Source organism: Oncorhynchus mykiss, chromosome 8, assembly GCF_013265735.2.
Source record: "Oncorhynchus mykiss isolate Arlee chromosome 8, USDA_OmykA_1.1, whole genome shotgun sequence".
Classification (NCBI taxonomy): Eukaryota; Metazoa; Chordata; class Actinopteri; order Salmoniformes; family Salmonidae; genus Oncorhynchus; species Oncorhynchus mykiss.
In genome coordinates, this window is record NC_048572.1 from 7,908,934 (window position 1) to 7,936,407 (window position 27,474).

The window sequence follows — 27,474 nt, forward strand, 5'->3', positions numbered from 1 at the left end:
CACAGCAGAGGATGTGAGTATGCCTCACACAGCAGAGAGATGTGAGTCTGCCTCACACAGCAGAGAGATGTGTCTGCCTCACACAGCAGAGAGATGTGAGTCTGCCTCACACAGCAGAGAGATATGAGTCTGCATCACACAGCAGAGAGTTTTGAGTCTGCCTCACACAGCAGAGAAATGTGAGTCTGCCTCACACAGTAGAGAGATGTGAGGCAGACTCACACAGAAGAGAGATGTGAGTCTGCCTCACACAGCAGAGAGATGTGAGTCTGCATCACACAGTAGAGAGATGTGTGTCTGCTTCACACAGCAGAGAGATGTGAGTCTGCCTCACACAGCAGAGAGATATGAGTCTGCCTCACACAGCAGAGAGATGTGTCTGCCTCACACAGCAGAGAGATGTGAGTCTGCCTCACACAGCAGAGAGATGTGAGTCTGCCTCTTCACAGCAGAGAGAAGTGTCTGCCTCACACAGCAGAGAGATGTGAGTCTGCCTCACACAGCAGAGAGATGTGAGTCTGCCCCACACAGCAGAGAAATGTGAGTCTGCCTCACACAGTAGAGAGATGTGAGGCAGACTCACACAGAAGAGAGATGTGAGTCTGCCTCACACAGCAGAGAGATGTGAGTCTGCCTCACACAGTAGAGAGATGTGAGTCTGCTTCACACAGCAGAGAGATGTGAGTCTGCCTCACACAGCAGAGAGATATGAGTCTGCCTCACACAGCAGAGAGATGTGTCTGCCTCACACAGCAGAGAGATGTGAGTCTGCCTCACACAGCAGAGAGATATGAGTCTGCCTCACACAGCAGAGAGATGTGAGTCTGCCTCTTCACAGCAGAGAGAAGTGTCTGCCTCACACAGCAGAGAGATGTGAGTCTGCTTCACACAGCAGAGAGATGTGTCTGCCTCACACAGCAGAGAGATGTGAGTCTGCCTCACACAGCAGAGAGATGTGAGTCTGCCTCACACAGCAGAGAGATGTGAGTCTGCCTCACACAGCAGAGAGATGTGAGTCTGCCTCACACAGCAGAGAGATGTGAGTCTGCTTCACACAGCAGAGAGATGTGAGTCTGCCTCACACAGCAGAGAGATGTGAGTCTGCCTCACACAGCAGAGAGATGTGTCTGCCTCACACAGCAGAGAGATGTGAGTCTGCCTCACACAGCAGAGAGATGTGAGTATGCCTCACACAGCAGAGAGATATGAGTCTGCCTCACACAGCAGAGAGATGTGAGTCTGCCTCATACAGCAGAGAGATATGAGTCTGCCTCACACAGCAGAGAGATGTGAGTCTGCCTCACACAGCAGAGAGATATGAGTCTGCCTCACACAGCAGAGAGATGTGAGTCTGCCTCACACAGCAGAGAGATGTGAGTCTGCTTCACACAGCAGAGACAGATATTTGTATGTCTGTTTTACACAGCAAACATGCATTTTTCTCCTTATCCATAAGCACTTCCTGCTCAAACAGTCTTAGTCTTGAATAACCTCAGAGAATTCCACTAAAAGTACCTCAGACTGGATTTCCTACCAATGAACTCGACCTGTTTCCAACACGGAGACTGGAGTCCCTATAACAAGCTGTTTAATGTAGATGAAATATTGTCCTAGAAATCCTTGTGGGTGTAAATGGAAATGTCTTAACCCTCTTACAGACTGGACTGGACTTGACACTGTGGGTGGTGGCATTTGTCTGAGAAAATCAGTTATTTCACAAGCTGTATGTATTGTAGAGTTATTTTCTATATAAAACAATGTTTAGGGAAAGAGAGGAGAGAATAGTTTGTTTGAGCAAAAGGAACATTGTGTTTGGTTTTTCCCTCCCTCCCACTCCGCGGTTCCTCCCTTGAACTGTTAAATGACGGATTGTCACACGAAAAAAACATTGATACTTTGTAGCGTGTCACAAAGACATTACTCTTTTTAAGTTCCAGAAGTTGCATGATGTTCTTCTATAAGCAGCATGGCTACGGAACAATGTACAGTACTTCCTGATAGGCCTCAGCAAATAAATCTATATAGTATGGGCATGTATTATATCATTCCTTGTGTGCATGTAACTTCACCGTGAAAATTCAGTAGTATAAAGGCCTATATGAAGGCCTATTCTTTATTGTATAATGAGCACTATTGTTTAAAGGTAGCTGACTGCATTTTAATGGTTTTGTTCTAACAAGGCCTGGACTCACGGTCATGATGGTCATGTCACAAATTTAAAAACAACTAACTATATTTTCTCATTCCTCATCCCTTCTCTTCATTATTCTAGGAGTTTTGGGGATCTTCATTGGACCATGGAGAACCGAGGAGAGACGTCTAATGGTCCGTCTACAGCTGTTAAGATGGTTGACATTGACTTCCTTGAAACTGTCATTTCATTCTGGACCTCTTCACAGGTACTGATGCCATGCCAACAGAGCTCTTCAGGCTCTGTGCTTCTGTTTACTAACTAAACGAGTGTGGGATGTGCTATTTCCCTGTTTTTATAGAAGGTAAGCCAAGAGTAAAATCTAATTTTCCAAACATTTCGATTTAATATTGATTCGGTGCCCATAAATGTCAAGGTCACATGGTAGAAGACCTTGGATAAAGGACCATTCGTTTTGCACTTACGTTAGTTCCAGTTGGCCAGTTTATTATAAAACTTTTACATCAAAACATTTATGTAGCTACATACCAAATGAAATGGTAACTGTTTATTCAGCAGCTAAATTACGGTGATTGAGATCAATTTCCACCGTTTGGGTTTGTTTCATTTGTGTCCCTAAGGGTCCGTCTTTGATTCTATTTATACTTCCAATATCCCGGAAATGATCAGGGTCGGTTACAGCAGCTGGATAATACATAACCACAGGGCTTGACAAAATGGCAGGCTCATTTCTGTGGCTGTCTGGATCTAAAAATCCAACATATTTCTTGATTTTTTTTCATATAAAATTGGATGTAACTATTTTAAGTACCACTAACACACACACACACACACACACACACACACACACACACACACACACACACACACACACACACACACACACACACACACACACAAATTCCATCAAATAAAATGCCATTAATATAAAGATAAATATTTGACTTCTGGGTTTAATTCTATTAACCAAGCAGCAGACCAGTATGTCTGTTATTGTGTTTATTCAGTAAGTATTCCCCTAGCATAGCAGGCGTATAATAATAGACCTATAATAGACAGTCATGTGGCTGGTGCAAGAAGTCAAGAAGTAAAATAGGGTAGAAATTCAATATTCACAATAACAGATAAATAAATGTGTATTTTTACGGCGCACAATTGGCCCAGCGTCTTCCGGGTTACGGTTTGGCTGGGGTAGGCCGCCATTGTAAATAAGAATTTGTTCTTAACTGACTTGCCTTGTTAAATAAAGGTTAAATACAAAATAAATAATGTATGGTGGAGGAATTGTAAGCCTGTTGTATAAATGGTGTGTATAGACAGTATATTTTTACCTTTATTCAACTAGGCAAGTCAGTTAAGAACAAATTATTATTTCCAATGACGGCCTAGGAACAGTGGGTTAACTGCCTGTTCAGGGGCAGAACAACAGATTACAGATTTGTACATTGTCAGCTCGGGGGTTTGAACTTGCAACCTTCCGGTAACTAGTCCAACGCTCTAACCACTAGGCTACCCTTCCGCCTCTACACTCTAACCACTAGGCTACCCTGCCGCCCCATATATGAATAGAACATGTGTGTACAGTAGTAGTTATATAGGATGAGCCTTGACTAGTAGATGAAACAGAATATAAATAAGTGACCAGTGTTCATTAACTCTATCTGCGTACATTGGGCAGCAGTCTTTAAGGTACAGGGTTGAGTAACTGGTGGTAGCCGGCTAGTAACAGTGACTAAGGTTCAGGACAGGGTACCGGGCGGAGGCATGCTAGTGATGACTGTTTAACAGTCTGATGGCCCGGAGATAGAAGCTGTTTATCAGTCTGTCCGTCCAAGCTTTGTTGCATCTGTACTGTCTCTTCCTTCTAGATGGTAGCAGAGTGGATAGGCCGTGGCTCGGGTGGCTGAGGTCCTTAATGATCTTCTTGGTCTTCCTGTGACAATGGGTGCTGTAGATGTCCTGGAGGGCAGGCAGTGTGCCCCCGATGATTCGTTGGGCTGATCACACCACCCCCTGGAGAGCTATACGGTTGCGGGCGGTGTAGTTGCCGTATCAGGCGGTGATACAGCCTGACAGAATGCTCTCGATGGTGCATCTGTAGAACTTTGTGAGGGTGTTCAGCCTCCTGATTTCAAATTTCTTCAGCCTCCTGAGGTTGAAGAGGAGCTGTTGCACCTTCTTCACCCCACTGTTGGTGTGGAGGGACCATTTCAGGTCATCAGTGATGTGCACGGCAAGGAACTTGAAGCTTTTGACCCTTTCCACTGCAGCCCTTTCGATGTAGATGGGGGCGTGCTATCTCTGCTGTCTCCTATAATCCACGATCAGCTCCTTCTTTTTGTATATGTTGGCACCACTCCTCCAGGGCCCTCACCTCCTCCCTCTAGGCTGTCTCGTCATTGTTGGTAATCAGGCCTACCACTGCCGTCGTCAGCAAACTTGGTGACTGAGTTGGAGACTTCCTTAGCCACGCAGTCATGGGTGAACAGGGAGTACAGTAGGGGGCTGTGCACGCACCCCTGTAGGGCCCCCATGATGAGGATCAGAGTGGCGTTGGCGTTGTTACCTACCTTCACCTGGGGTCAGCCCGTCAGGAAGTCCGGGTCCCAGTTTCACAGGGAGGAGAAAGAGCTGTAACATAGCTAGCTATAGCAGCAGCATTTTTTTGCTAGGTTGTAGTAGGTACTTTACTTTTTTTCAACTGAAAATTATTTACCCATGGACTGACAATTGTTTTAGTATTGTGACGTAACACCATGTGTAAATACATATCTAACACTAGATGGAGAACTAGGACCAGACACTAAATGTCAGGTGTAGTTACACTTTTCGTCGCTAGACACCGCAAAAACTCCACTAGTTTCACTGCCAATATCAATCCCATAATCCTTGCAAACGGTGTATTCATTTGAATGGCTCTGAACGTGAATTCAATTTGAAAAGCTAGCCAGACATTTGTTGCAGGTTTATACTTTACAGGTTATTCCTTACTACTTCCACGTGGACATACATTGCTGAGGAGAGTCCTGACATTTCGCAAAATGTGACGGTTAGTAAAATAATGATTGCAATAACTGAATTAGTAGCTAAATCAACTTTTTTTCTTGCCATATGTTTTCTAGAAATACAACTAGCCGACGTTAGCTAGCTAGCTAGCTAGCCACCCACCCTTTGCTAGGCTATCTAGTCTTAGCTAGCTAACTTATCAACAGCAAAGCTAGTCGACATCTCCAATAGTAGCTAGTCGAGCTAGCTACTGCTAAACTTTGACACTTTATGCTTAGTTTTGAGCTCGACAACTCCGTTAGCCTGAACAAATTAAATGTTTTCCTGGACTAGCCAGCTAGTTAGGCCCCATCACGGATCTCATTAATTTACTAGCTATTTAAAAAATATCATATTAGCATCATATTAGCCCGTTAGCAAATTGCTAACTATTGAGGGTCTCATTAACCGACTAAACTCCACGGTTTAGTGATAAAGGTTTAGTCGGAGAGGGTCTAATTAACATGTCATTAGCGTGCCTGCTTTCTTGCCACTCCGATAAAGATTAGTATTTCAACATGTTTACTATCAAAACATTTAGACTCGTAGTTAGAGAGCTGCTTTACTTATATATATATATATATATACATACATACACACACACACACACACACACACACACACGTATGTGTTCATAGCTCATTGTTCTAGAAAGGTGGCTAACTAGGGAGCTTGCTGCTAACTGACGTTAGATCACACATTGCTGCGTAACTTACTCTGTGGGCTGGGAAAGCTTAGTAACTTAGCTATGCTAGCTAAATATGTACTTATTAACTAGCAAGGTAAGATATCATGTAACAATGTTTGCTGCTTTGTAACATTTTCTAGTTTGTTTGCTGCTAGTAGTAGGTACGTTATGGTTGACCACAGCCAACGCCTTGTCTTCGTTGTTAGTCTACTAGGGGGAGTCAACTCCTGGCCCGTCTCCCCTTTATGGGTGTCAAGCTTTGATTCCCCTGGTCTTCGACAGAGTATTTTTGCGGAGGAAACTAACGTTAGTTGCCGTAGGCTACTTCCCGAGAACAAACTCTGATCTTTCACAGCAAAGAAAGAGGGACATTAGCTAGGGATATATAGAGAAGAGGGACACAGCCAGGGAGGCATAGGTAGGCATCTCGTTCATCAAGCAGACAGTCAGAACCATACATCGGTTGGGCTATTTGCAATGCAGTATTTCGCAATTTATTGGCCTGCAATGACTCGCGGAAGTTAACTTAAGTAGGGGCTATCAATGAGTAAGTAGGCTGAGCTATTCTACAAGACACACTACAGTTTTTCATAGTGAGGAGACAGAGCATGCGAGGTAGAGAGGATCGGGGCAGGCAGGCAGAATAGGCTATATATATCTTGTAATCTGTTTATCGCAATGTCTTGTCTACAATGCCTCGTAAATTAACCAACCATATATATTAGGCTATCAATGCATATGGCTAAGCTATTCTTCAATGCATCAGTTTAATTGATCCATGGTAGGGGGATCCTGAGAATTTGTTCTTAACTGACTTGCTTAACTGACCCCACCCCCCCGAAAATTGGGCGTAACTACAACAAGTATTGTCTATAGCGTATTTAATGAAACCCTGGCTTATGTCCTACCAGGTCAGGGTTCCCAACCCGATTCCTAAAGTGCTAACCTGGTTCAGTTTATCAACTAGCTAATTATTGAATTGGCTGTGCTAGGTTATGAGTGAACCCTCAGGATGGCAGCTCTCCACGAACACAGGGTTGGAGAGACCTGTCCTAGGCAGTAGATCGTGAAGCAGGGCATCCCTGCTAAATAAACTTTGGGGAAATTACAAGCGCAGCATCATCCCATGGGATCCATCAAGGTTGCACACAGCAGAAGTATCAATGAAATACTATAGTTCCTACACTTGACCTTCTATATTCAAACGAAATAGGCCTTTTTTTTTTATATAGGCTTAAGTTGATAACACCATGCTGATGTCAGTCCTCTGGAATGCAAATGTAGTCTTCGTGGTAGGACTCTGCAATAATGAGGTAGTGTGTACATGTGTGCGCGTCCGTTGGAGCGTGTCGTTGGGAGTCGTGCAAGTGTGACTCCCAAACACAGGAGACGGAGTCAACTCCCCAAAAAAATCCTAGTCGCGCACCACTAGCTACACTAGTGCATTGTTGGCAGGCGCTTGTTGACAATGCTAGCTTAGCTTACTGTTACAGGCACAGTGTATTGTAATCCGGCATTTTTAATATAGACCAACTTGTTCCCCCTGTAGCAAGTCGACTCATAGTTGTCCTATGAACTAGTAGTAGTACTGTCATCAGTTAAACGCAGCTTGTAATATAAGGAGATTTTGTGACCAGGTCATGAACCCCTACAAAACGAGTACAGCATACACCAGACTTCCATTGTCACTGCTATGACAGACTCGGATACAGTTCATTCAGAAAGTATTCAGACCCCTTTCCTTTTTTCACATCTTGTTACGTTACAGCCTTATTCTAAAATATATATATCTTTTTTTTGTTTCTCATCAATCTACACACAATACCCCTTAATTAATGACAAAGCAAAAACAAGATTTTTTTTTTTTTTTTTTGCATATTTATTAAAAACAGATACCTTATTCACATAAGTATGAGACTCGAAATTGAGCTCAGGTGTAGAGGGCGACCGATTAATCGGAATGGCCGATTTTAATTAGGACCGATTTCCAAGTTTTCATATCAATCGGTTATCAGCAGTTTTGGATTCCGATAATGGCCGATTATATTGCAAGGGAGCTTGCTACTTCCCGAGATGACAACCTGTAATGCGAGTGGAGGCAGCAAGGAGCCATGGTAAGTTGCTAGCTAGCATTAAACTTATCTTATGAAAAAAAACTATCAAGCTTCACATAATCACTAGTTAATTACACATGGTTTATGATAGCACCAGTTTAACTATCTTGTCCTGCGTTGCATATAATCAATGCGGTTCCTGAAATTGTCACTTCTCTTGTGTTCAGTGTAAGCAGAGTCGGGGTATATGCAGCAGTTTGGGTCGCCTGGCTCGTTGCAAACTGTGTGAAGACCATTTCTTCCTAACAAAGACTGTAATTAATTTGCCAGAATTTTACATAATTATGACCTAACATTGAAGGTTGTGCAATGTAACAGCAATATTTAGACTTAGGGTTGCCACCCATTCGATAAATTACTGAACGGTTTCATATTTCACTGAAATAATAAACATTTAGTTTTCTAAATGATAGTTTACAGATTTGTCCGTATGAATTACCTAAGGCTCATATTTCTGTGTGTTTATTATTTTATAATTAAGTCTATGATTTGATAGAGCAGTCTGACTGAGCGGTGGTAGACAGCAGTAGGCTTGTAAGCGTTCATTCAAACCGCACTTTCCTCCATTTGCCAGCAGCTTTTCGCAATGCTTAAAGCACAATTTATGACTTCAAGCCCATCATCTCCCGAGATTAGGCTGGCAATACTATAGCACCTATAAGAACATCCAATAGTCAAAGGTATATGAAATACAAATGGTATAGAGAGAAATAGTCCTATAATAGCTTCAACCTAAAACTTCTTAACTGGGAATATTGAAGACTCATGTTAAAAGGAACCACCAGCTTTCATATGTTCTCATATTCTGAGCAGGGAACTGAAACGTTAGCTTTTTTACATGGCACATATTGCACTTTTACTTCTCCAACTGTTTTTACATTATTTAAACCAAATTGAACATGTTTTAAAATTTATTTGAGACCAAATCAATTTTATTTATGTATTATGTTAAGTTAAAATAAGTGTTCATTGTAAATTTAGTATTATTGTAATTGTCATTATTACAAGTGTGTGTGTGTATGTATGTATATATATATATATATATCTATATCAGCTTTTTTTTGGTCCTCCAATAATCGGTACTGGTGTTGAAAAATCATAATCGGTCGACCTCTACTCAGGTGCATCCTGTTTCCATTGATCATCCTTGAGATGTTTCTACAACCTGATTGGAGTCCACCTGTGGTAAATTCAATTGATTGGACATGATTTGGAAAGGCACACACCTGTCTATATAAGGTCCCACAGCTGACAGTGCATGTCAGAGCAGAAACCATGAGGTCGAAGGAATTATCCGTAGAGCTACAAGACAGGATTGTGTCGAGGCACAAATCAAATAACTTCATTTGTCACGTGCCGAATACAACAGACCTTACAGTGAAATGCTTACTTACAAGCCCTAACCAACAATGCAGTTTAAAAAAATAACTTGAAAAAAAGAATAAGAAATATGTAACCATTTAAAGAGCAGCAGTGAAATAAGTGAGGTTATATACATTGGATACCGGTACCGAGTCAATGTGCCGGTTAGTCAAGGTAATTTAGGTCAAATGTACATTTTAGGTAGAGCTCTTTAAAGTGACTATGCATTGATGATAACAGAGTAGTAGCAGTGTAAAGGGGGGGGCAATGGAAATAGTCTGGGTAGCCATTTGATTAGATGTTCAGGAGTCTTATGGCTTGGAACTGTTCAGAGCCTCTTGGACCTAGACTTGGCGCTCCGGTACCGCTTGCTGTGCGGTAGCGGTACCAGTCTATGACTAGGGTGGCTGGAGTCTTTGACCATTTTTAGGGCCTTCCTCTGACACTGCCTGGTATAGAGGTCCTGGATGTGAGGAAGCTTTACCCCAGTGATGTACTGGGCCGTACGCACTACCCTCTAGTGCCTTGCAGACGGAGGCCAAGCAGTTGCCATCTGGGGAAAGTTACCAAAACATTTCTGCAATGTTGAGGGTCCCCAAGTACACAGTGGCCTCCATCATTCTTAAATGGAAGAAGTTGGAAAACAAGACTCTTCCTAAAGCTGGCCGCCCGACCAAACTGAGCAATCTGGGGAGAAAGGCCTTGATCAGGGAGGTGACCAAGAACCCGATGGTCACTCTGACAGAGCTCCAGAGTTCCTCTGTGGAGATGGTTGTCCTTCTGGAAGGTTCTCCCATCTCTTCAGCACTCCACCAATCAGACTTTTATGGTAGTGGCCAGACGGAAGCCACTCCTCAGTAAAAGGCATATGATAGCCCGCTGATGAAACCAAAATGGAACTCTTTGGCCTGAATGCCAAGCGTCACGTCTGGAGGAAACCTGGCACCATGCCTATGGTGAAGCATGGTGGTGGCAGCATCATGCTGTGGGGATGTTTTTCAGCGGCAGGGACTGGGAGACTAGTCAGGATAGAGGGAAAGATGAACGGAGTAAAGTACAAAGATCCTTGATGAATACCTCCTCCAGAGCACTCAGGACCTTAGACTGGGGCGAAGGTTCACCTTCCGACAGGACAACGACCCTAAGCACACAGCCAAGACAACGCAGGAGTGGCTTCGACACAGGTCTCAATGTCCTTGAGTGGTCCAGCCAGAGCCCGGACTTGAAGGGTCTGAATACTTATGTGCATGTCATTTCAGTTTTATATATTTTTATGCATTTGCACACATACACATTTGCTTTTCATTATGGGGTATTGTGTGTAGATTGGGGGGGGGGGGGTTTAATTAACTTTAGAATAAGCCTGTAACGTAACGATGTGGATAAAAATCAAGGGGTCTGAATACATATTTTTTATCATCATTATTATTTTTTTACTTTCTGAATGTGCTGTATCATGTTTTGAGTGGGTAGTTTCTGCTAGTGAAGTGACAGTTCAGACAACTTTGGGTTGGAGGGGGGGTTGACTTGATAATTTGGCATGATGTTTTGTGCACTATGAATGAATTACCTTCTTTTTTTTTACACGTTTTTATTTTATTTAATTTCTCTCTCCAATAGTGTCTCTTACTATGGCCTCTGGAAGTCATGATAGGCAAAGCAGGGAATTCCAACAGCTCAACCAGGACAAACCTCATGAATTTCTCCATCACATCAGCAACCACTCTGCAGCTGACCAGAATATGAAGGAGGTGAGTGGATTTCCAAGGTGGGAAGTGTGCATCCCAGTTCTCCACTTGTTCCCCCCCCCCACACAGTGTGCACTTGCACAATCCCTGTCATTGAAATAAAAGCATTCAATTGTTGTAAGCATTGACTAGAAAGAGTTTTCACCGTTTGTTAAATCTGACGCTTGATCGTGTAAATGCGCACACCGTGTGGAGAATCGGGATCACACAGTGATTCTGTTATGAATATGAACCAAGAGGTGTTTACTAACCTTTAGTCAAACATTTCTCTTTTTTAAAGAAAACTGTACGTTTTTGTTATCACTTATTCCTTTTTGTTTTAGGTGTTTGTTTTAATTAAGGAAGAAATAGATAAAGACCGGTGAGTTTTCCAGTTCTATGTAGATCTAATGCACAAGCTGCCTTTCCTAGCACTGCGGTTAACGGCTGCTCAGTCACTGGGGAAGATCTAACCATGGAAACACATTTCCCATCTTTTTCCCCAAGCACTTCTCCAAACACTACCATAGTGTCTAGTCTCCTAACTAACCAGTGCATGTATCAAGACAAAATCCTTTTTTATTTATTTATATATCTTTATTTTTTTTTTAACTGTACTCCTTTCCTCCCCAACAGATTCCCCGTGAGTCGCGGTGCACTCATCTCCGGCAGAGCAAAACAAGTGTCTGTGTGCAACAAGAGAAAGTGTTCGTTGTCGCGTCACAGTGTAGTGGTGAGCTCCGGCGTGAGCCACAGAGAGCCCCCCGCAGGTCGGGCTGTCTGTGACATGGCCAACAAGGAGAATGAACTGACCTGCCCAGACGAAGTGCAGGCCATACATTACAGTGACAACTGCGTTTTCCCTGTGAACTCTGTAGCAGAAGCTGGCTCCAAGATGGCAGCGCCGGGAAACAAGTACGGTGATCACTTCACTGAGGTGAGATACTACCGGCCAGTCCCCAATTCACTCCCTACCCTGGTCCTTTGATCAATGATTATCACTTCTGTACCTCATACTGTCCATTCCCACCATCAAACCGTTGCCCCCTGTGCTCTAGGCACCCTCCGAGAGGTTTGGAATTGTCACCATATTCCCTATACCTCTCCAATCCTTGCACACTGGGATAGATCGGTAGACGGAAGGGTAGCCTAGTGGTTAGAGCGTTTGTCTAGTAACCGGAAGGTTGTAAGTTCAAACCCCCGAGCTGACAAGGTACAAATCTGCCGTTCTGCCCCTGAACAGGCAGTTAACCCACTGTTCCTAGGCCGTCATTGAAAATAAGAATTTGTTCTTAACTGACTGACTAGTTAAATAAAGGTAAAATAAAAAAAAGACCCTGTTTATTTGAAAGAAAAGTGTCATTCTCTTTTCTGAGACAATTCCAGTGTTTTCTGTTTGATCCTTTTTTAGCTTTTTGAAGTGGATTGTATTGACTTGTTTTGTCATGCCCCACTGCCTTGTGGGTATCTTTCCTGACCAGCTATCGAAGGATCATGACGCAATGACACACGTGCTTTTTGGGAGGAATCTCCGATTAAATGTAGCTCTGACACTATGGCGAAGAAACGCCAGCGAACTAGTGGCATACTTGATCAGGTAGGAACACAGACGCCTCGTCTATCTTCTTCTTCTATCTATCATACATCTTCCTGCCCACATACCGTTAATGATTTTAATCAACATGTTCGCGTCCAATAAACACTGTTCCATAGAATTGAAGACACGGGCGTGCTTCTTGACTGTCTGCCAGTAATAACTAAAAAGTGAGTATCCCAGTTGAATTTAAACATGATAACGTATGGCTGTGATGCGTGAACTTGAGACACAAATGAATACGCGCGTCACTTGTTTTTGCTTCGGTAGCCTTCAAGACGAAGTGCCGTGCATATCACTGGGCTGCTGTGTAGACCTCCTGCCACAAGTCAAAACCATCCTCGCCAGTAAATATGAAGAGTAAGTTCAACTGTGGAATTTATTTTGTTTGTTTTATATTTGACCGGGTAAGTTGACAAGAGAACACTTTCTCTTTTACAGCAATGACCTGTAGTTGCTGCTGCTGTAGAAGTACATGTGGGGTGCATAATGGATCATCATTTTGTTCTGTTCCTTTACCAGACACTTGATTGTGGGTTTACACTGGATTCAGTCTGTCATTAAGAAATGGTGGCCAGAACTCTCCACAAACAGCAATAGACTGCATGACAGCTGCTCAGAGGACAGGTATATTAACAGCTTTTCATATTTTGGTGTTTTGGTTTCTTTTAACATTTTTACATTTATATTTACCAAACTTCCTCTTTCTCCGGACAGCACGGTTATGGTCTTGGTGGCAGCGCACACAGAAGGCTCTGTGCATGATTTTGCTACAAGCCTAATTTGACTTACGTCTGTTTACAGGAACCTCCAAGTCTTGAAGCAGCAGCTGTTGGAATTGTGGGAAGAAGGACCCCGGTTATGTTTAGTTCCAGGAACTACAGGAGAGATGGCAAAGGTAAGGTGTCATGGCGACCCTTCGTGTTATTTATCCTTTGTCTTCGTTCATTCCAAGGCCATTGGCTCTAGATATGGAGGTAGGGACCACAACAAAAATCTGAACTCATCGTGAGGGGTCTCTGTAAGCTTTACCGATCTGCATACCCAAATCCATACCCACACATGCAGTCAGAGCCGGCCCTAGCTTTTCAGGGGCCCTAAGTCAACATTTTGTTGAGCCCACCCCCCCCCCCCCCCCCCCCCCCCCCACACACATTTTGATCCGAGGCCCTACAAAACAGGCCGTCAGTTGCCCATCCCTGGTCTAGATTGACATTTCACAAGTCGTCCCTCACCGGTCTCTTCTCTCTCTCTCTCAACAGGCCATTGAGTCTTACTTGTTACAACTACGCTGACCAATCAGTCAATGTAGCACTGAGGAAGTGACCACTACTGCCGGAGAGAGCTGTGTTTTTTTTTATCGTTACCTGGAGCCAGTGACAATAAAGACAAGACAATGCTCCACACACCGACAGGAACACTGTTCTATTATATGGGGATTGATGACCTGAGCAATTCAGACAACTTCCGCACTCAATCACAGCTGCAGAGACACTAACAAAAGGAGGGAGGAGAGACTCAAGGGGAGGAAGGAGCCTTTTTCTCTTTGCAAAACCAGGAATGACTACTTCACATTGAAGTGGATCGACGTCTTGCGACGGGGCAAGACTTCAGTCGACCTCCATGAGACTTGGCAACAGAGGCACCTTATTTCTTATATAGGGCACGTTTTACCGGAATAGGGTGCCATTTCGGATGCGCGCTGAGACTGGGTCTTGGGCCGCTCTGTGACGTGCCAAGTTCTCTCTCCACCACAGCCGCTCTTCCTCGTCATGGTGTGTAAAACCTGCACAGATCATGGATGTAAAATAATGCATGCCCCTTCCTAGTTTTAATATTTCTCGATTCTTCCAATCATGTCCTGAATGAAGAACTTGAAAACTGCTGTGGTCTTAAGTTATGAGAGCTCTTCTTGTTGTTTTTTCCTGTTCATGAATGATGTTTGACTGTAAAAGTGTAAATACAGTGATTCTTTTAATCATCTTTAAAATAAATTTGCTAAAAATCTGTCTTGAAGGATTTTATTTATATTTTAGTTTTTAAAATGGTGGGCACTTGATATTCGTTGTTATGCCCATGGTTATACAGCGCCTTCAGAAAGTAGTCAACTTTTGACTTACTACACATTTTGTGTTGCAGGCTGAAATGTATCATTTTTCTTACCCATCTACTCACAATACCCCATAATGACAGTGAAACTTGTTAAGATTTTTTTGTTTGTTGCTAATATGTTAAATGAAATACAGAAATCTCTTTTACACAAGTATTCACACACCTTTGCTGTGACACTTCATAATGAGCTCCATTTTCCTTTGTAGCATCCTTGATGCTACAACTTGGAGTCCACCTGTTGCCAATTAAATAGTTTAGACGTGATTTAGAGAGAAACACTGGACTATATAAGGTCCCACAGTTGGCAGTGAAACTACCAGGAAGTCTAAGTCTGTAGATCTCCGAGAGAGAATTCTGAGGCATATATGCTACATGACCAAAAGTATGTGGACACCTGCTTGTCGAACATCTCATTTCAAAATCACGGGCATTAATATGGAGTTAGCCCCCCCCCCCCATTCAGCCACAAGCATTACTGAGGTCAGGCACCGATGTTGGCCAATTAGGCCAGACTTGCAGTCGGCGTTCTAATTCATCCCAAAGGTGTTCAATGGGGTTGAGGTCAGGGCTCTGTGCAAGCTAGTCAAGTTCTACACCAATCTGTATGGACCTCTCTTTGTGCACGGGTGCATTGTCATGCTGAAACTGAAAAGGGCCTTACCCAAACTGTTGCCACAAAGTTAGAAGCACAGAATATTCTAGAATGTCATTGTGTGCTGTAGCGTTACGATTTCCCTTCACTGGAACTAAGGGGCCTAACCCAAACCATGAAAAACAGCCCCCGGGGCCTCCCGGGTGGCGCAGTGGTTAAGGGCGCTGTACTGCAGCGCCAGCTGTGCCATCAGAGTCCTGGGTTCGCGCCCAGGCTCTGTCGTAACCGGCCGCGACCGGGAGGTCCGTGGGGCGATGCACAATTGGCCTAGCGTCGCCCGGGTTAGGGAGGGCTTGGTCGGTAGGGGTGTCCTTGTCCTTGTCTGCGGGCTGGGCGCAGTGTACGCTAGCCAAGGTGGCAAGGTGCACGGTGTTTCCTCCGGCGCATTGGTGCGGCTGGCTTCCGGGTTGGATGTGCGCTGTGTTAAAGAAGCAGCGGCTTGGTTGGTTGTGTATCGGAGGACGCATGACTTTCAACCTTCGTCTCTCCCGAGCCCGTACGGGAGTTGTAGCGATGAGACAAGATAGTAGCTACTACAACAATTGGATACCACGAAAAAGGGGTAAAAAAAAAAAAGAAAAACAGCCCCAAACCATTATTCCTCCTCAACCAAACTTCACAGTTGGCACTATGCATTCGGGCTGTTAGCGTTCTCCTGGCATCCGCCAAACCCAGATTTGGCCGTTGGACTGCCAGATGGTGAAGCGTGATTCATCACTCCAGAGAACGCCTGTCCAGTGGAGGTGAGTTTTACACCATTCTAGCCCATGCTTGGCATTGAGCGTGGGGTTCTTGTGTGTGGCGGCTCGGTCAAAGAAAACCCATCAATTTTTATACATCTGTCAGCAACAGGTGTGGCTGAAAAATAGATCCACACATTTTTGTTAGGGGTTTACACATACCTTTGTGTATATGTAGTGTATCTGGGGAAGGTTATAAAACATTTTTTACAGTGTTGAACATTTCAGAGGACAGTGGACTCCATCATTGAGAAAATATGGAACTACCCAGACCCTGCGTAGAGCTGGCCGTCTGACCAAACTGAGCAACTGGGCAAGGACATTGATCAGGGAGATGACCACTGACAGAACTAGAGTTCCTTGGCTGAGATGGGAGAACCTTCCAGAATGACAACAGTCTCTTCATCAATCCGGGCTTTATGGTAGAGTGGTCAGATGGAAGCCACTCCCGAGAAAGAGGCACGTGACATAATCTGAGATAGTAAGGAAAAAGATTCCTCTGGTCTGATGAGACACAACTTGAACTCCTTAATGTATAGTAGTACTATGTCTAGAGAAAGACAGGCACAGCTCATCACCCATCGACCCGGACTATTTGCATTGACGCTGCTGCTGCTACTCTGTTTACTATCCATGCATAGTCACTTCACCTTTACCTACATGTACATATTACCTCAATTACCTCAACTAACCTGTGCCCCCCCCCCCCCCCGCACATTGACTCTGTACCGGTACCTCCTGTATATAGCCTTGTTACTGTTATTTTATTGTTGCTATTTAATTATTTATTTTTCAATTTTCTTCTATTTTTCATTTGTATATATTTATTTTTTTTTACTTCAGTTTATTTAGTAAATACTTTTCACTTATATTTGTTAAAACCACATTGTTGGTTAAGGGCTTGTCAGTAAGCATTTCACTGTAAGGTCTACTACACTTGTACTCGGCGCATGTGACAAATAACATTTGATTTGATCTAACACCATCCCTACTGTGAAGCATAGTGCTGGCAGCATCATGCTATGGGGATGCTTTTCAGCGGGAGGGACTGGGAGACTGGTAAGGATAGAGGAAACAATGAGCCAAACACAGGCAAATCCTTAACGAGAACCTGCTTCAGAGTGCAGATGACCTTACATGCTGACCGCGCAGGTTGATTTTGTCCCCACACACCAGATGTGAGCAGGACGTGCAGGTTGAAGTATCAAAATTAACTCAACCAATTACATTAAGCAAACATTTATGCCAATTTAGCCAGCTTGCTGTTGCTAGTTAATTTGTCGAGGGATAGAAACATTCGGTTGTTATTTTACCTGAAATGCACAAGGTCCTCTACTCTGACCACTAATCCACAGATAAAAGGGTAAACTGAGTTAGTTTCTAGTTATCTCTCCTCCTTCAGGCTTCTTCTTCTTTGGACTTTATATGGTGGTTCGCAACCAACTTTAAGGTGCTTTACCACCACCAACTGGAGTGGAGTGTAGACCTCAGTTCATCTTTCAATCATCCACATGGGTATATGCTCCTAAAAACCAATGGGTATATGCTCCTAAAAACCAATGGGTATATGCTCCTAAAAACCAATGGGTATATGCTCCTAAAAACCAATGGGTATATGCTCCTAAAAACCAATGAGGAGATGAGAGAGGCGGGACTTGCAGCGCATCAAAGCGTCACAAATGGAACCAAGATCTATTTCAGCGTCTGGCTACGCAGACGCTCGTTGACACGTGTGACCAGTGTGGGTGCAATGATTGAATAACATGTACGTGTACATTTATTTTGCAGCGCGTGCGACACGAGCGGTGTGGTCAGCAGCATACAGCCAAAGCAATACTTGGAATGGCTTCAGAACAAGAATATGAAAGTCCTTGAGTGGCCCAGCCAAAGCCCAAAATTGAATCCCATTGAAAATCTGTGGGAAGACTTCCAAGATTGCCGTTCACCGTCGATCCCCATCTACCTTAACAGGGCTTGAAAACATCTGCAAAACCAGATGTGCAAAGCTGATGCAGACATACCCAAAGCTGTAATCGCCGCCAAAGGTGCCTCTACAAAGTACAGACTCAGGGGTGTGAATACTTGTGTAAGTTAGGTTTTTGTATTTCATTTTAAATACATTTGCAAATATTTCTAAAAACATGTTTTCACTTAGTCCGTATGGGTTATTGTGTGTAGATGGGTTAGAAAAAATGGATGTAATCCATTTTGAAGTCAGGCTGTACCACAACAAAATGTGGGGTATGAATACTTTTTGAATTGACTGTATATGGTGATATGAGAGGACACTGTATATGGTGATATGAGAGTTACTGTGTATGGTGATATGAGAGGACACTGTATATGGTGATATGAGAGGACACTGTATGTAACAGTATATTTTTAGACCGTCCCCTCGCCCATACCCGGGCGCGAACCAGGGACCTTCTGCACACATCAACAGTCACCCTCGAAGCATCGTTACCCATCGCTCCACAAAAGCCGCGGCCCTTGCAGAGCAAGGGGAACAACTACTTCAAGGTCTCAGACCAAGTGACGTCACTGATTGAAACGCTATTTAGCGCACACTGCTAACTAAGCTAGCCGTTTCACATCCGTTACATATATGGTGATATGAGAGGACACTGTATATGGTGATATGAGAGGACACTGTATATGGTGATATGAGAGGACACTGTATATGGTGATATGAGAGTCACTGTATATGGTGATATGAGAGGACACTGTATATGGTGATATGAGAGGACACTGTATATGGTGATATGAGAGGACACTGTATATGGTGATATGAGAGTCACTGTATATGGTGATATGAGAGGACACTGTATATGGTGATATGAGAGGACACTGTGTATGGTGATATGAGAGGACACTGTATATGATGATATGAGAGGACACTGTATATGACATGAATAGGTAGGTACATGTGTAAAAAAAAATGTAAGTCTGGCCCTGTTTGGCCCTGGCATGTTTGTTTTGTGTGTGGTTTTGCTGGTCTCTGTCTATGAGTTTTTGCTGGTCTCTGTCTATATGTGTTTTTGCTGGTCTCTGTCTATATGTGTTTTTGCTGGTCTCTGTCTATATGTGTTTTTGCTGGTCTCTGTCTATGTGTGTTTTTGCTGGTCTTTTATCAAATCAAATATTATGTGTCACACACATGGTTAGCAGATGTTAATGTGAGTGTAGCGACTCACTGCACTGGTTTTATGAAAACATTTAGCTTCTGTTTGTGAAAATAACTCAATGGGAAAATATGTCCATCTGAATCATGCTATACCAGTCTGTCACTGCCATGACAAAAAAGTTTGCACTCTAATAGGAAGAAAATGCACTCTTATGGCTCAGGCAGTAACGTTTGTCATTAAACAACCTCGGATAACGGGACTGTAGCTAGGTTTCCATCCAATTGACAACATTTTCATGCGAATATTCTGAAATCCGCATAAAGAAAATATGCCCGTTTCCACCACCGGATTTGTTGCAGATTTTTTCTTTTGAAGTGCATGATGACGTAGGGCACACGAAGTGTCCTTTTTCGCTTACGTTTACATACATCCTGTAAAAAAATCCCACATTCCGTGTGTTAAATGGGTTTCCTCCGTTTTCAACTCTACCGATAGTTTTGTCACAAAAACACCTTGCGTTAAATAGCAAATGTGGCTACTCTGGTCTTGACACGTGCGATCTAGCCAACAACTGGCAGATACAGTGGCAGGTAGACTGGTCTACACGATGAGATTATTATAGATAAAAGCCATTTGTATTTGTCAAACCGCACGGCAGTTGCATCGATAAACATATCACCAGAATCAGACCCTCGATATTAACTGGAAAGGCGCATCAAGATCACCATGTACTTTCATCATCATTTATCTGTCGCCTAATAAACTGCATGGTTTCCTGAGTCGTAGTGGGAGGACCACACACCATATCATCACGTGACTCCAAACTTACTTCGATATGATGGTTATTATATTAATATTTGGGCATGGAAGCGTTTTCACTGCCATTTATCGCATCATTAATTTTACCGACCAAAAAGATCCCACGATGTCGAACGAACAAATTGTCGGCATTTCCACTTCCTGTTTCCATCCCAGCTGTCGTGATTTTTCTTTATACGGTATGGCTTTACTCGCATAAAAACTGGATGGAAACCTGGTTAATGTCTTTGATCTTGAGGGGGGGGGGGGGAAACTAGCACGTAAATCTCCATTATCATAGATGTTTTGACTATCGACAGATCTCTGTTTAGACAAGGAAGTTGCGTATTTCCGGGTTTCGGTAACTTTTTTTTTTTAATGTAGCAACGTGACGTGAATATATCCCGACGGCAGAGACAGCTGATGCAAAACTTACACCTGCTTTGTCGGCTACATGATTTCAGCTACTCTATTATAGTTATATAGAAAACGTGTCCTTGTTGAAATACTGGACGTAAGCATGTTGCTGCATGGTAGACTATCAGAATTATGTATTTTTCTACAGGCTATGTTTGTTTTAGCGTGCTGTTTCAGCGATATAGAATCGGGGCCTATCGCGACGAGTGGATCTGTTCAACCAAACGGGGATCGTTTTAAACTCGAGGGTCGGGCAATCGTTCCTGGAGTGAAAACACAAGACTGGATTTCATCAGCCCGAGTCACGGTAGAGGGTGAAGAGTATATAGGCTTTATGAGGTAAGACTTGAGGCTTGAACGAAGAAAAACAACTAATAGTTACAGCTGTCGGATTGTTGTGCAAGTTAAGGGCTAACACTAGCCGGGGCCCTGTGTTGTGGTCACTACTAGCAACCAGCCTCGATGTTGCTAGATTCGTTTTTTTTGTGGTACGTTTTTACCACAATTTCGTGATATCCAATTGGTAGTTAGTCTTGTCCCATCGCTAGTTTGTAGTTGACAGCTAGCAACGACGTTATCGGTGTCATCATCTCAGTCTATTTGCAGTCTGGTTTATCAAATGCCTGATAATTGAGATGAAGAATAACTAATTGAGACTATGCTGAGTGTCCAACTTTTTCATGTGGTAAATTCCAAGTTCCACAGTGTATTGTCAAGGGGTTTAAGTAAATATTGTTTGCTAGTTAACTAGCACACACACACACGTTGTTAGTTCCCACTCTGGCCAAGGGCCCAATTTGCCAAGGACTCCAACACCTGTTATAATGCTAGATCAAACTGAACATGGCTGTTACTGTATAATGTTAATTGATTCCTTAGTAAATCCCTAACCTGCAACTTAGAATTTCTCAATCCTCTCTGTCTCTCTGCAGAACTGATGGCAGCTTTGTCGTCAATGATGTTCCTTCGGGATCATACGTTGTGGAAGTAATCTCTCCTGGATACAAATTTGAAGCAGTCCGTGTAGACATCACATCTAAAGGAAAAATGAGGTATAGTTGTTTTGTTCAGGGTGTGAGAGTCGTTGAAGGAGGTGAACAAAACTGCATTTTTGTACCGTATCAGCATAACTTCATTAGAGGTCGACCGATTATGATTTTTCGACGCAGATGCCGATTATTGGAGGACCAAAAAAAAGCCAATACCAATTAATTAATCGTCCGTTTTTATTTAATTATTTATTTATTTGTTACAATTACAACAATGAACACTTATTTTAACTTAATATAATACATGAATAAAATCAATTTAGCCTCAAATAAATAATGAAACATGTTCAATTTGGTTTAAAGTGTTGGAGAAGACAGTGAAAGTGCAATATGTGCCATGTAAGAAAGCTAACGTTTAAGTTTCTTGCTCAGAACTTGAGAACATATGAAAGCTGGTGGTTCCTTTTAACATGAGTCTTCAATATTCCCAGGTAAGAAGTTTTAGGTTGTAGTTATTATAGGAATATTTCTCTCTATACCACTTGTATTTCATTAACCTTTGACTATTGCATGTTCTTATAGGAACTTTAGTATTGCCAGTGTAACAGTATAGCTTCCGTCCTTCTCCTCGCTCCTACCTGGGCTCGAACCAGGAACACAACGACAACTGCCACCCTCGAAGCAGCGTTACCCATCGCTCCACAAAAGCCACAGCCCTTGCAGAGCAAGGGGAACAACCACTCCAAGTCTCAGAGCGAGTGACGTTTGAAACGCTATTAGCGCGCACCCTGCTAACTAGCTAGCTATTTCACATCGGTTACACAAGCCTAAACTCGGAGTTGATAGGCTTGATAGCCTGCTGCTGCCTACCATCACTCAGTCAGACTGCTCTATCAAATCATAGACTTAGTTATAACATGATAACACACAGAAATACGAGCCTTAGGTCATTAATATGGTCGAATCCGGAAACTATCATCTTGAAAACAAGACTTTTCTTTTTTCAGTGAAATACGGAACCGTTCCGTATTTTATCTAACGGGTGGCATCCATAAGTCTAAATATTCCTGTTACATTGCACAACCTTCAATGGTATGTCATAATTACGTAAAATTATGGCAAATTAGGCGGCCCAAACTGTTGCATATACACTGACTCTGCGTGCAATGAACGCAAGAGAAGTGACACAATTTCACCTGGTTAATATTGCCTGCTAACCTGGATTTCTTTTAGCTAAATATGCAGGTTTAAAAATATATACTTGTGTATTGATTTTAAGAAAGGCATTGCTGTTCATGGTTACGTACACATTGGAGCAACGATACGCACCGCATCAATTATATGGAACGCAGGACACGCTAGATAAACTAGTCATATCATCAACCATGTGTAGTTAACTAGTGATTATGATTCATTGATTGATTGTTTTTTATAAGATAAGTTTAATGCTAGCTAGCAACTTACCTTGGCTTACTGCATTCACGTAACAGGCAGGCTCCTCGTGGAGTGCAATGAGAGGCAGGTGGTTAGTGTTGGAGAAGTTAACTGTACGGTTGCAAGATTGAATCCCCCGAGCTGACAAGGTAAAAATCTGTCGTTCTGCCCCTGAACAAGGCAGTTAACCCACTGTTCCTAGGCCGTCATTGAAAATAAGAATGTGTTCTTAACGGACTTGCCTAGTTAAATAAAGATTAAATAAAGGTGTAAAAAAAAAACTGCCAAGTCGGTGTCCAAAAATACCTCCGTATCTCCCTCCGTACCTATTAGAGGTCGACCGATTAATTAGGGCCGATTTCAAGTTTTCATAACAATCGGAAATCGGCCCTAATTAATCGTCCATTCAGATTAATCGGCCGACCTCTAATAGGTACGGAGGGAGAGAGGGTATAGTCTAGTCTATTAATCGGTCTAATCTTCATTCATGATCTTCCACGTGTATTGTCCACATACTTGGGCCCCGATTTCCCATTGACAGTATGAGACTAGTCTTATTCTGTGTCTGGGAGAAGGGCCCTTGATGTCTTGCCTCTTTGCCAGGCTTATAGCTAGTATACGTGGTAGGGAAGGAGACGACTTGATGTCTAAGCGGTGGTTGACTTCACAGGGCCCGCCTGGTGAACTTCATCAAGACGTCTGAGGTGATCCGCCAGCCGTACCCGCTCCAGCTGAGGTCCTCTGGGCCACACACCTACTTCATGAAGAGAGAGACCTGGGGGTGGACTGACTTCCTCATGAATCCCATGGTGAGATGATCAGATGCGAATGATGCATAGAATAGTGTTTACTGTGTCCCTTGGCACATATTCTGAAAGAGGGCCATGCTGTGTCATCAGATTCTAAGTAAATGTGAACTTGCCGCTTTGTGATTGGAGGAGAGTCCTACTGTGGTAATAGTGTAGTATTACTGTATTGTAATTGCTTTACTGTCCCATGCAAAGGTATCATACCGGTCCTTCAACACACATGCCTCCCTAACAGGTGTCATTTAACTAGTGCCTTTTTTCGCATGGTGTTTGTACTAGTGAGTAATATAATAAAAGGTCTAGCCAATATCAGAAAAATAATAGGTGATGCCCTCTGCTGTTTAACATTTGACTGTTGTCAAGGCAAAGGGTGGCTACTTTGAAGAATCTCAAATATAATATATATTTAGATTTAACACTTTTTTTTTGTTTACTATGTCATCCCATTTGTATTATTTCATAGCTTTGTCTTCACTGTTATTCTACAATGTAAAAAATAAAGGAAAACCCCTGGAATGAGTGGTACTGTGTGTGTAATATACACAGCCGTTCAAAAGTTTGGGGTCACTTGTTTTTGAAAGAAAAGCATATAGATACTCAACTAGTCTAAAGGAGGCCAGTTTTATTGCTTCTTTAATCAGTACAAACGGTTTTCAGCTGTGCTAACATAATCTGCGAAGGGTTTTCTAATATTCAATGAGCCTTTTAAAATGATACACTTGTATTAGCTAACACAACGTGCCATTGGAAAACAGGAGTGATGGTTGCTGATAATGGGCCTCTGTACACCTATGTAGATATTCCATTAAATATCAGCCGTTTCCAGCTACAATAGTAATTTACAACATTAACAATGTCTACACTGTATTTCTGATCAATTCTATGTTGTTTTAATGGACAAAAAATTTGCTTTATTTTTAAAAACAGGGACATTTTTAAGTGACCCCAAACGTATGTGTGTGTGTTTTTTTACTCTGCATTGTTGGGAAAGGACCCGTAAGTAAGCCGTTCACTGTTAGTCTACACCTGTTGTTTACGAAGCGTGTGACAAATATTTGATTTAATGCATGTCTGATTCCCCAGGTCCTGATGATGGTCCTTCCTCTGCTCATTATCGTCCTGCTCCCTAAGGTTGTCAATACCAACGACCCTGAGATGAGAAAGGTAAACCAGGACACCTGTACTCTGACACATCTCTACTCACCTGTTGTGAATTGTCTGCCATCCAGTACATTCAGTGTTGATACATTTAGATAAACTTGCTCATAATCTAAATGTATATTTCATAGTACGGGAACTCACCTCATCCACCACCAATGTGAAGCACCTACATAATGTGTTTGCTGTCTTGCCAACTCTCATTGTCATGCCGTAGCAGAAACAGATCTGAGACCAGGCTAGGTCACACTAGTGTGATACGAACTAATTGTGTGTGTTTATTCACTCTACCTTTCCAGGAAATGGAGCAGTCAATGAACATGCTGAACCCCAACCCTGAGCTACCTGACGTGTCTGAGTTCATGACCAAGCTGTTCTCCGGGTCCAAGAGCTCCAGCAGCAAGGCTGTAGGTGGCAGCAAGGCTAGTGGCCGCCCAGCAGTCAAGAGGAGGTAGTACCAGAACATTACATGTACCCCCGGGCCTGAGGAACCACTCTTAACTAGTCATACCATGGAAATAATAGCATTTTTTAAAGAGCTTTTTTCATTTGTACAGTTGTTTTTTGAGAGGGGTCTTTCATTGTGGTCTGAAATACAAGTCTGGCTGTCTGATTGTAAGTGGAATGACTGAGGATATGAGAAGGCTTGAGGTTAAAAAAAATATATATTAATTTTTGCACTGCGCTGTTGAAACCCATTTTACTCTTCATTTGATGTTTTGCATTGTACCTGTGAGTGACTTTGTTATGCCTGCTTGGTTCCTTCATATACTCCTTGTTGTTTAACCCTTGTCTCCTTGGCTAGATGGGATAACTGTCTCTAACAACCCTTGGGTGTGTGTACTACTTTACTGAGGCATCATACATGAATGTTAGTTCTAATTCTACTACTTGAATGAGAGAATGCATTCATATTCAGAGGTTTTATATATTTTTTGAGTTAGGGCCGAGGTCAGGGTATTCAACTCTGACCCTTACGAGGTCCGTAGCCTGCTAGTTTTCGGTCCTATCTGATAATTCATTGCACCCACCTGGTGTCCCAGGTCTAAATCAGTCCCTGATTAGAGGAGAAATATATTATTATTATTTTAAAGCGGTGGAACTGGCTTCGAGGTCCAGAGTTGAATATGAGGGGTCTAAGTAATACAACTGTGAATGGACTGTAAAAATGGATATAATTTTAATTGTCAAGAATGAACAAATACTTATTTAAATACCATGGTGAAATAAAAATGTAAATGGTGGAACTGTCTCGTTATCAGTTGTGTTCTGTGGATCGCGTATTCCTTGGGGAGGGACCTCATTCAACCTAATGTCCAACAGTCTTCATCAGGGTATAATGACACACTGCGGGGTGACAAGTTTATATAGTGTCAAAGGACACACACAGGTGTTTGTAGTCATGGCTGGGTGTGGCCTGATATCATTGGTTCATTCTCAGATAAAAAAAAATAACTTGAATGGATAGCATCTGATCATAGATACAATTTGTCTCCGTAAGCCTACAAAACATTTACAATGAAACGCAAAATCACAATGATCACAAGAACGGCTTCTGATCAAAGTCTACATTGAGATCGAAAGGAGCAGGAGGTATTTAAATTAAAAGATCCAGGCAGCCTCTCATTTTAACAAATGGTCAAGGTCACCCCCCCTCCTAGGGGTGGTGACATGGTCGATGCCGTTACAACGTTGGGGCGAAATCGCGTGGTTTGGTTCCGAAACGTGGGCCGCAACTGGATAAGTCGTGTTTTTGCCCCTACTGGTGCTACAATGCGCCGAGATTTGTACTTTTAATTCGCACTTTGTTCCACCCACATTTTTACCACACGAACACGTTTATAAGGTAAATAATGATAACGCCTTTTAATTGGGATCTGTTTCCCTTTTTTGAAAGATCTACATATATAAGTGCCACTGCATTGAGCACAGCCATTACACTTGTAGTTTCCATCCAGTAGGGGCGCAAATAGACGTTGTGCAGGGATACCTTTGGGGTGGTAAATCAGAGTGTACCGATTGATCTCTGAGATTTCTGCCCCCGCGAAAATATGACCAGGGGAAGGTCCGAAAACACATTACCGAGACTGTCATCGGATCTTAGAATGTGCCACTGTTTGTGAACGATTCCCTTTAATTTGTTCAGAGCACTTTGAATAGCGGGGTAGATAGAACGCTTATTTTTGGGAGACTCCTTGAAAAAGGTCATGTCTCGGGTTGTTTTGAATTTTCTCAGTGGCGGTATTAATCTGACCATTTTTGTACCGCCTCTCCTTTAATTTTCTTTGCGTCTCAGCCATATTTCTGTCAATCTTTTTGGGAAGAGAACACCATAAAAAACGTTGGCAGTGCTCAGCCTGGCGGCTGTCCTGTCGCCTCTGACCATAGAACATCTGTCGCCATTTTCCATTTCCTGACTCTACGTGTTGAATCGCCATCGTTCCCTTACACACAGCAGTTGATCTACTGCGCACGGCCCACATTCGCTATGCTGTGTTCCCTCTCTTTGACTGTCATGTTCTAGAACTGCCTTATTGGAATGTCTGGCGGTTTTTTTC

At 42.8% G+C, this 27,474-nt stretch overlaps 2 protein-coding genes across 2 annotated transcripts; both read left to right on the forward strand.

The window, feature by feature from the left end:
- Window positions 1–5,016: 5,016 nt before the first annotated feature.
- Window positions 5,017–14,691, forward strand: LOC110529308 (KATNB1-like protein 1). Its single transcript, XM_021611430.2, has 10 exons — window positions 5,017–5,201; window positions 10,982–11,112; window positions 11,433–11,470; window positions 11,725–12,025; window positions 12,570–12,685; window positions 12,802–12,852; window positions 12,953–13,042; window positions 13,205–13,309; window positions 13,487–13,580; window positions 13,945–14,691. The coding sequence occupies exons 2-10, from the start codon at window positions 10,993–10,995 to the stop codon at window positions 13,975–13,977; spliced, it is 948 nt and encodes a 315-aa protein (XP_021467105.1). The 5' UTR covers window positions 5,017–5,201; window positions 10,982–10,992; the 3' UTR covers window positions 13,978–14,691.
- A 5,734-nt stretch (window positions 14,692–20,425) lies between these two features.
- Window positions 20,426–26,062, forward strand: LOC110529309 (ER membrane protein complex subunit 7). Its single transcript, XM_021611431.2, has 5 exons — window positions 20,426–20,865; window positions 21,459–21,578; window positions 23,620–23,758; window positions 24,842–24,922; window positions 25,216–26,062. The coding sequence occupies exons 1-5, from the start codon at window positions 20,630–20,632 to the stop codon at window positions 25,369–25,371; spliced, it is 732 nt and encodes a 243-aa protein (XP_021467106.2). The 5' UTR covers window positions 20,426–20,629; the 3' UTR covers window positions 25,372–26,062.
- The last annotated feature ends 1,412 nt before the right edge of the window (window positions 26,063–27,474 follow it).

Excerpts from the sequence above, each read along its gene's own strand:
- LOC110529308 (XM_021611430.2), top strand. The coding sequence starts at position 10,993 with ATGGCCTCTGGAAGTCATGATAGGCAAAGCAGGGAATTCCAACAGCTC. Across the intron at positions 12,026-12,569 it reads ACGGTGATCACTTCACTGAG|CTATCGAAGGATCATGACGC; the intron begins GTGAGATACTAC and ends TTTCCTGACCAG. Across the intron at positions 12,686-12,801 it reads CTAGTGGCATACTTGATCAG|AATTGAAGACACGGGCGTGC; the intron begins GTAGGAACACAG and ends ACTGTTCCATAG.
- LOC110529309 (XM_021611431.2), top strand. The coding sequence starts at position 20,630 with ATGTTGCTGCATGGTAGACTATCAGAATTATGTATTTTTCTACAGGCT. Across the intron at positions 21,579-23,619 it reads ACATCTAAAGGAAAAATGAG|GGCCCGCCTGGTGAACTTCA; the intron begins GTATAGTTGTTT and ends TTGACTTCACAG. Across the intron at positions 23,759-24,841 it reads ACTTCCTCATGAATCCCATG|GTCCTGATGATGGTCCTTCC; the intron begins GTGAGATGATCA and ends CTGATTCCCCAG.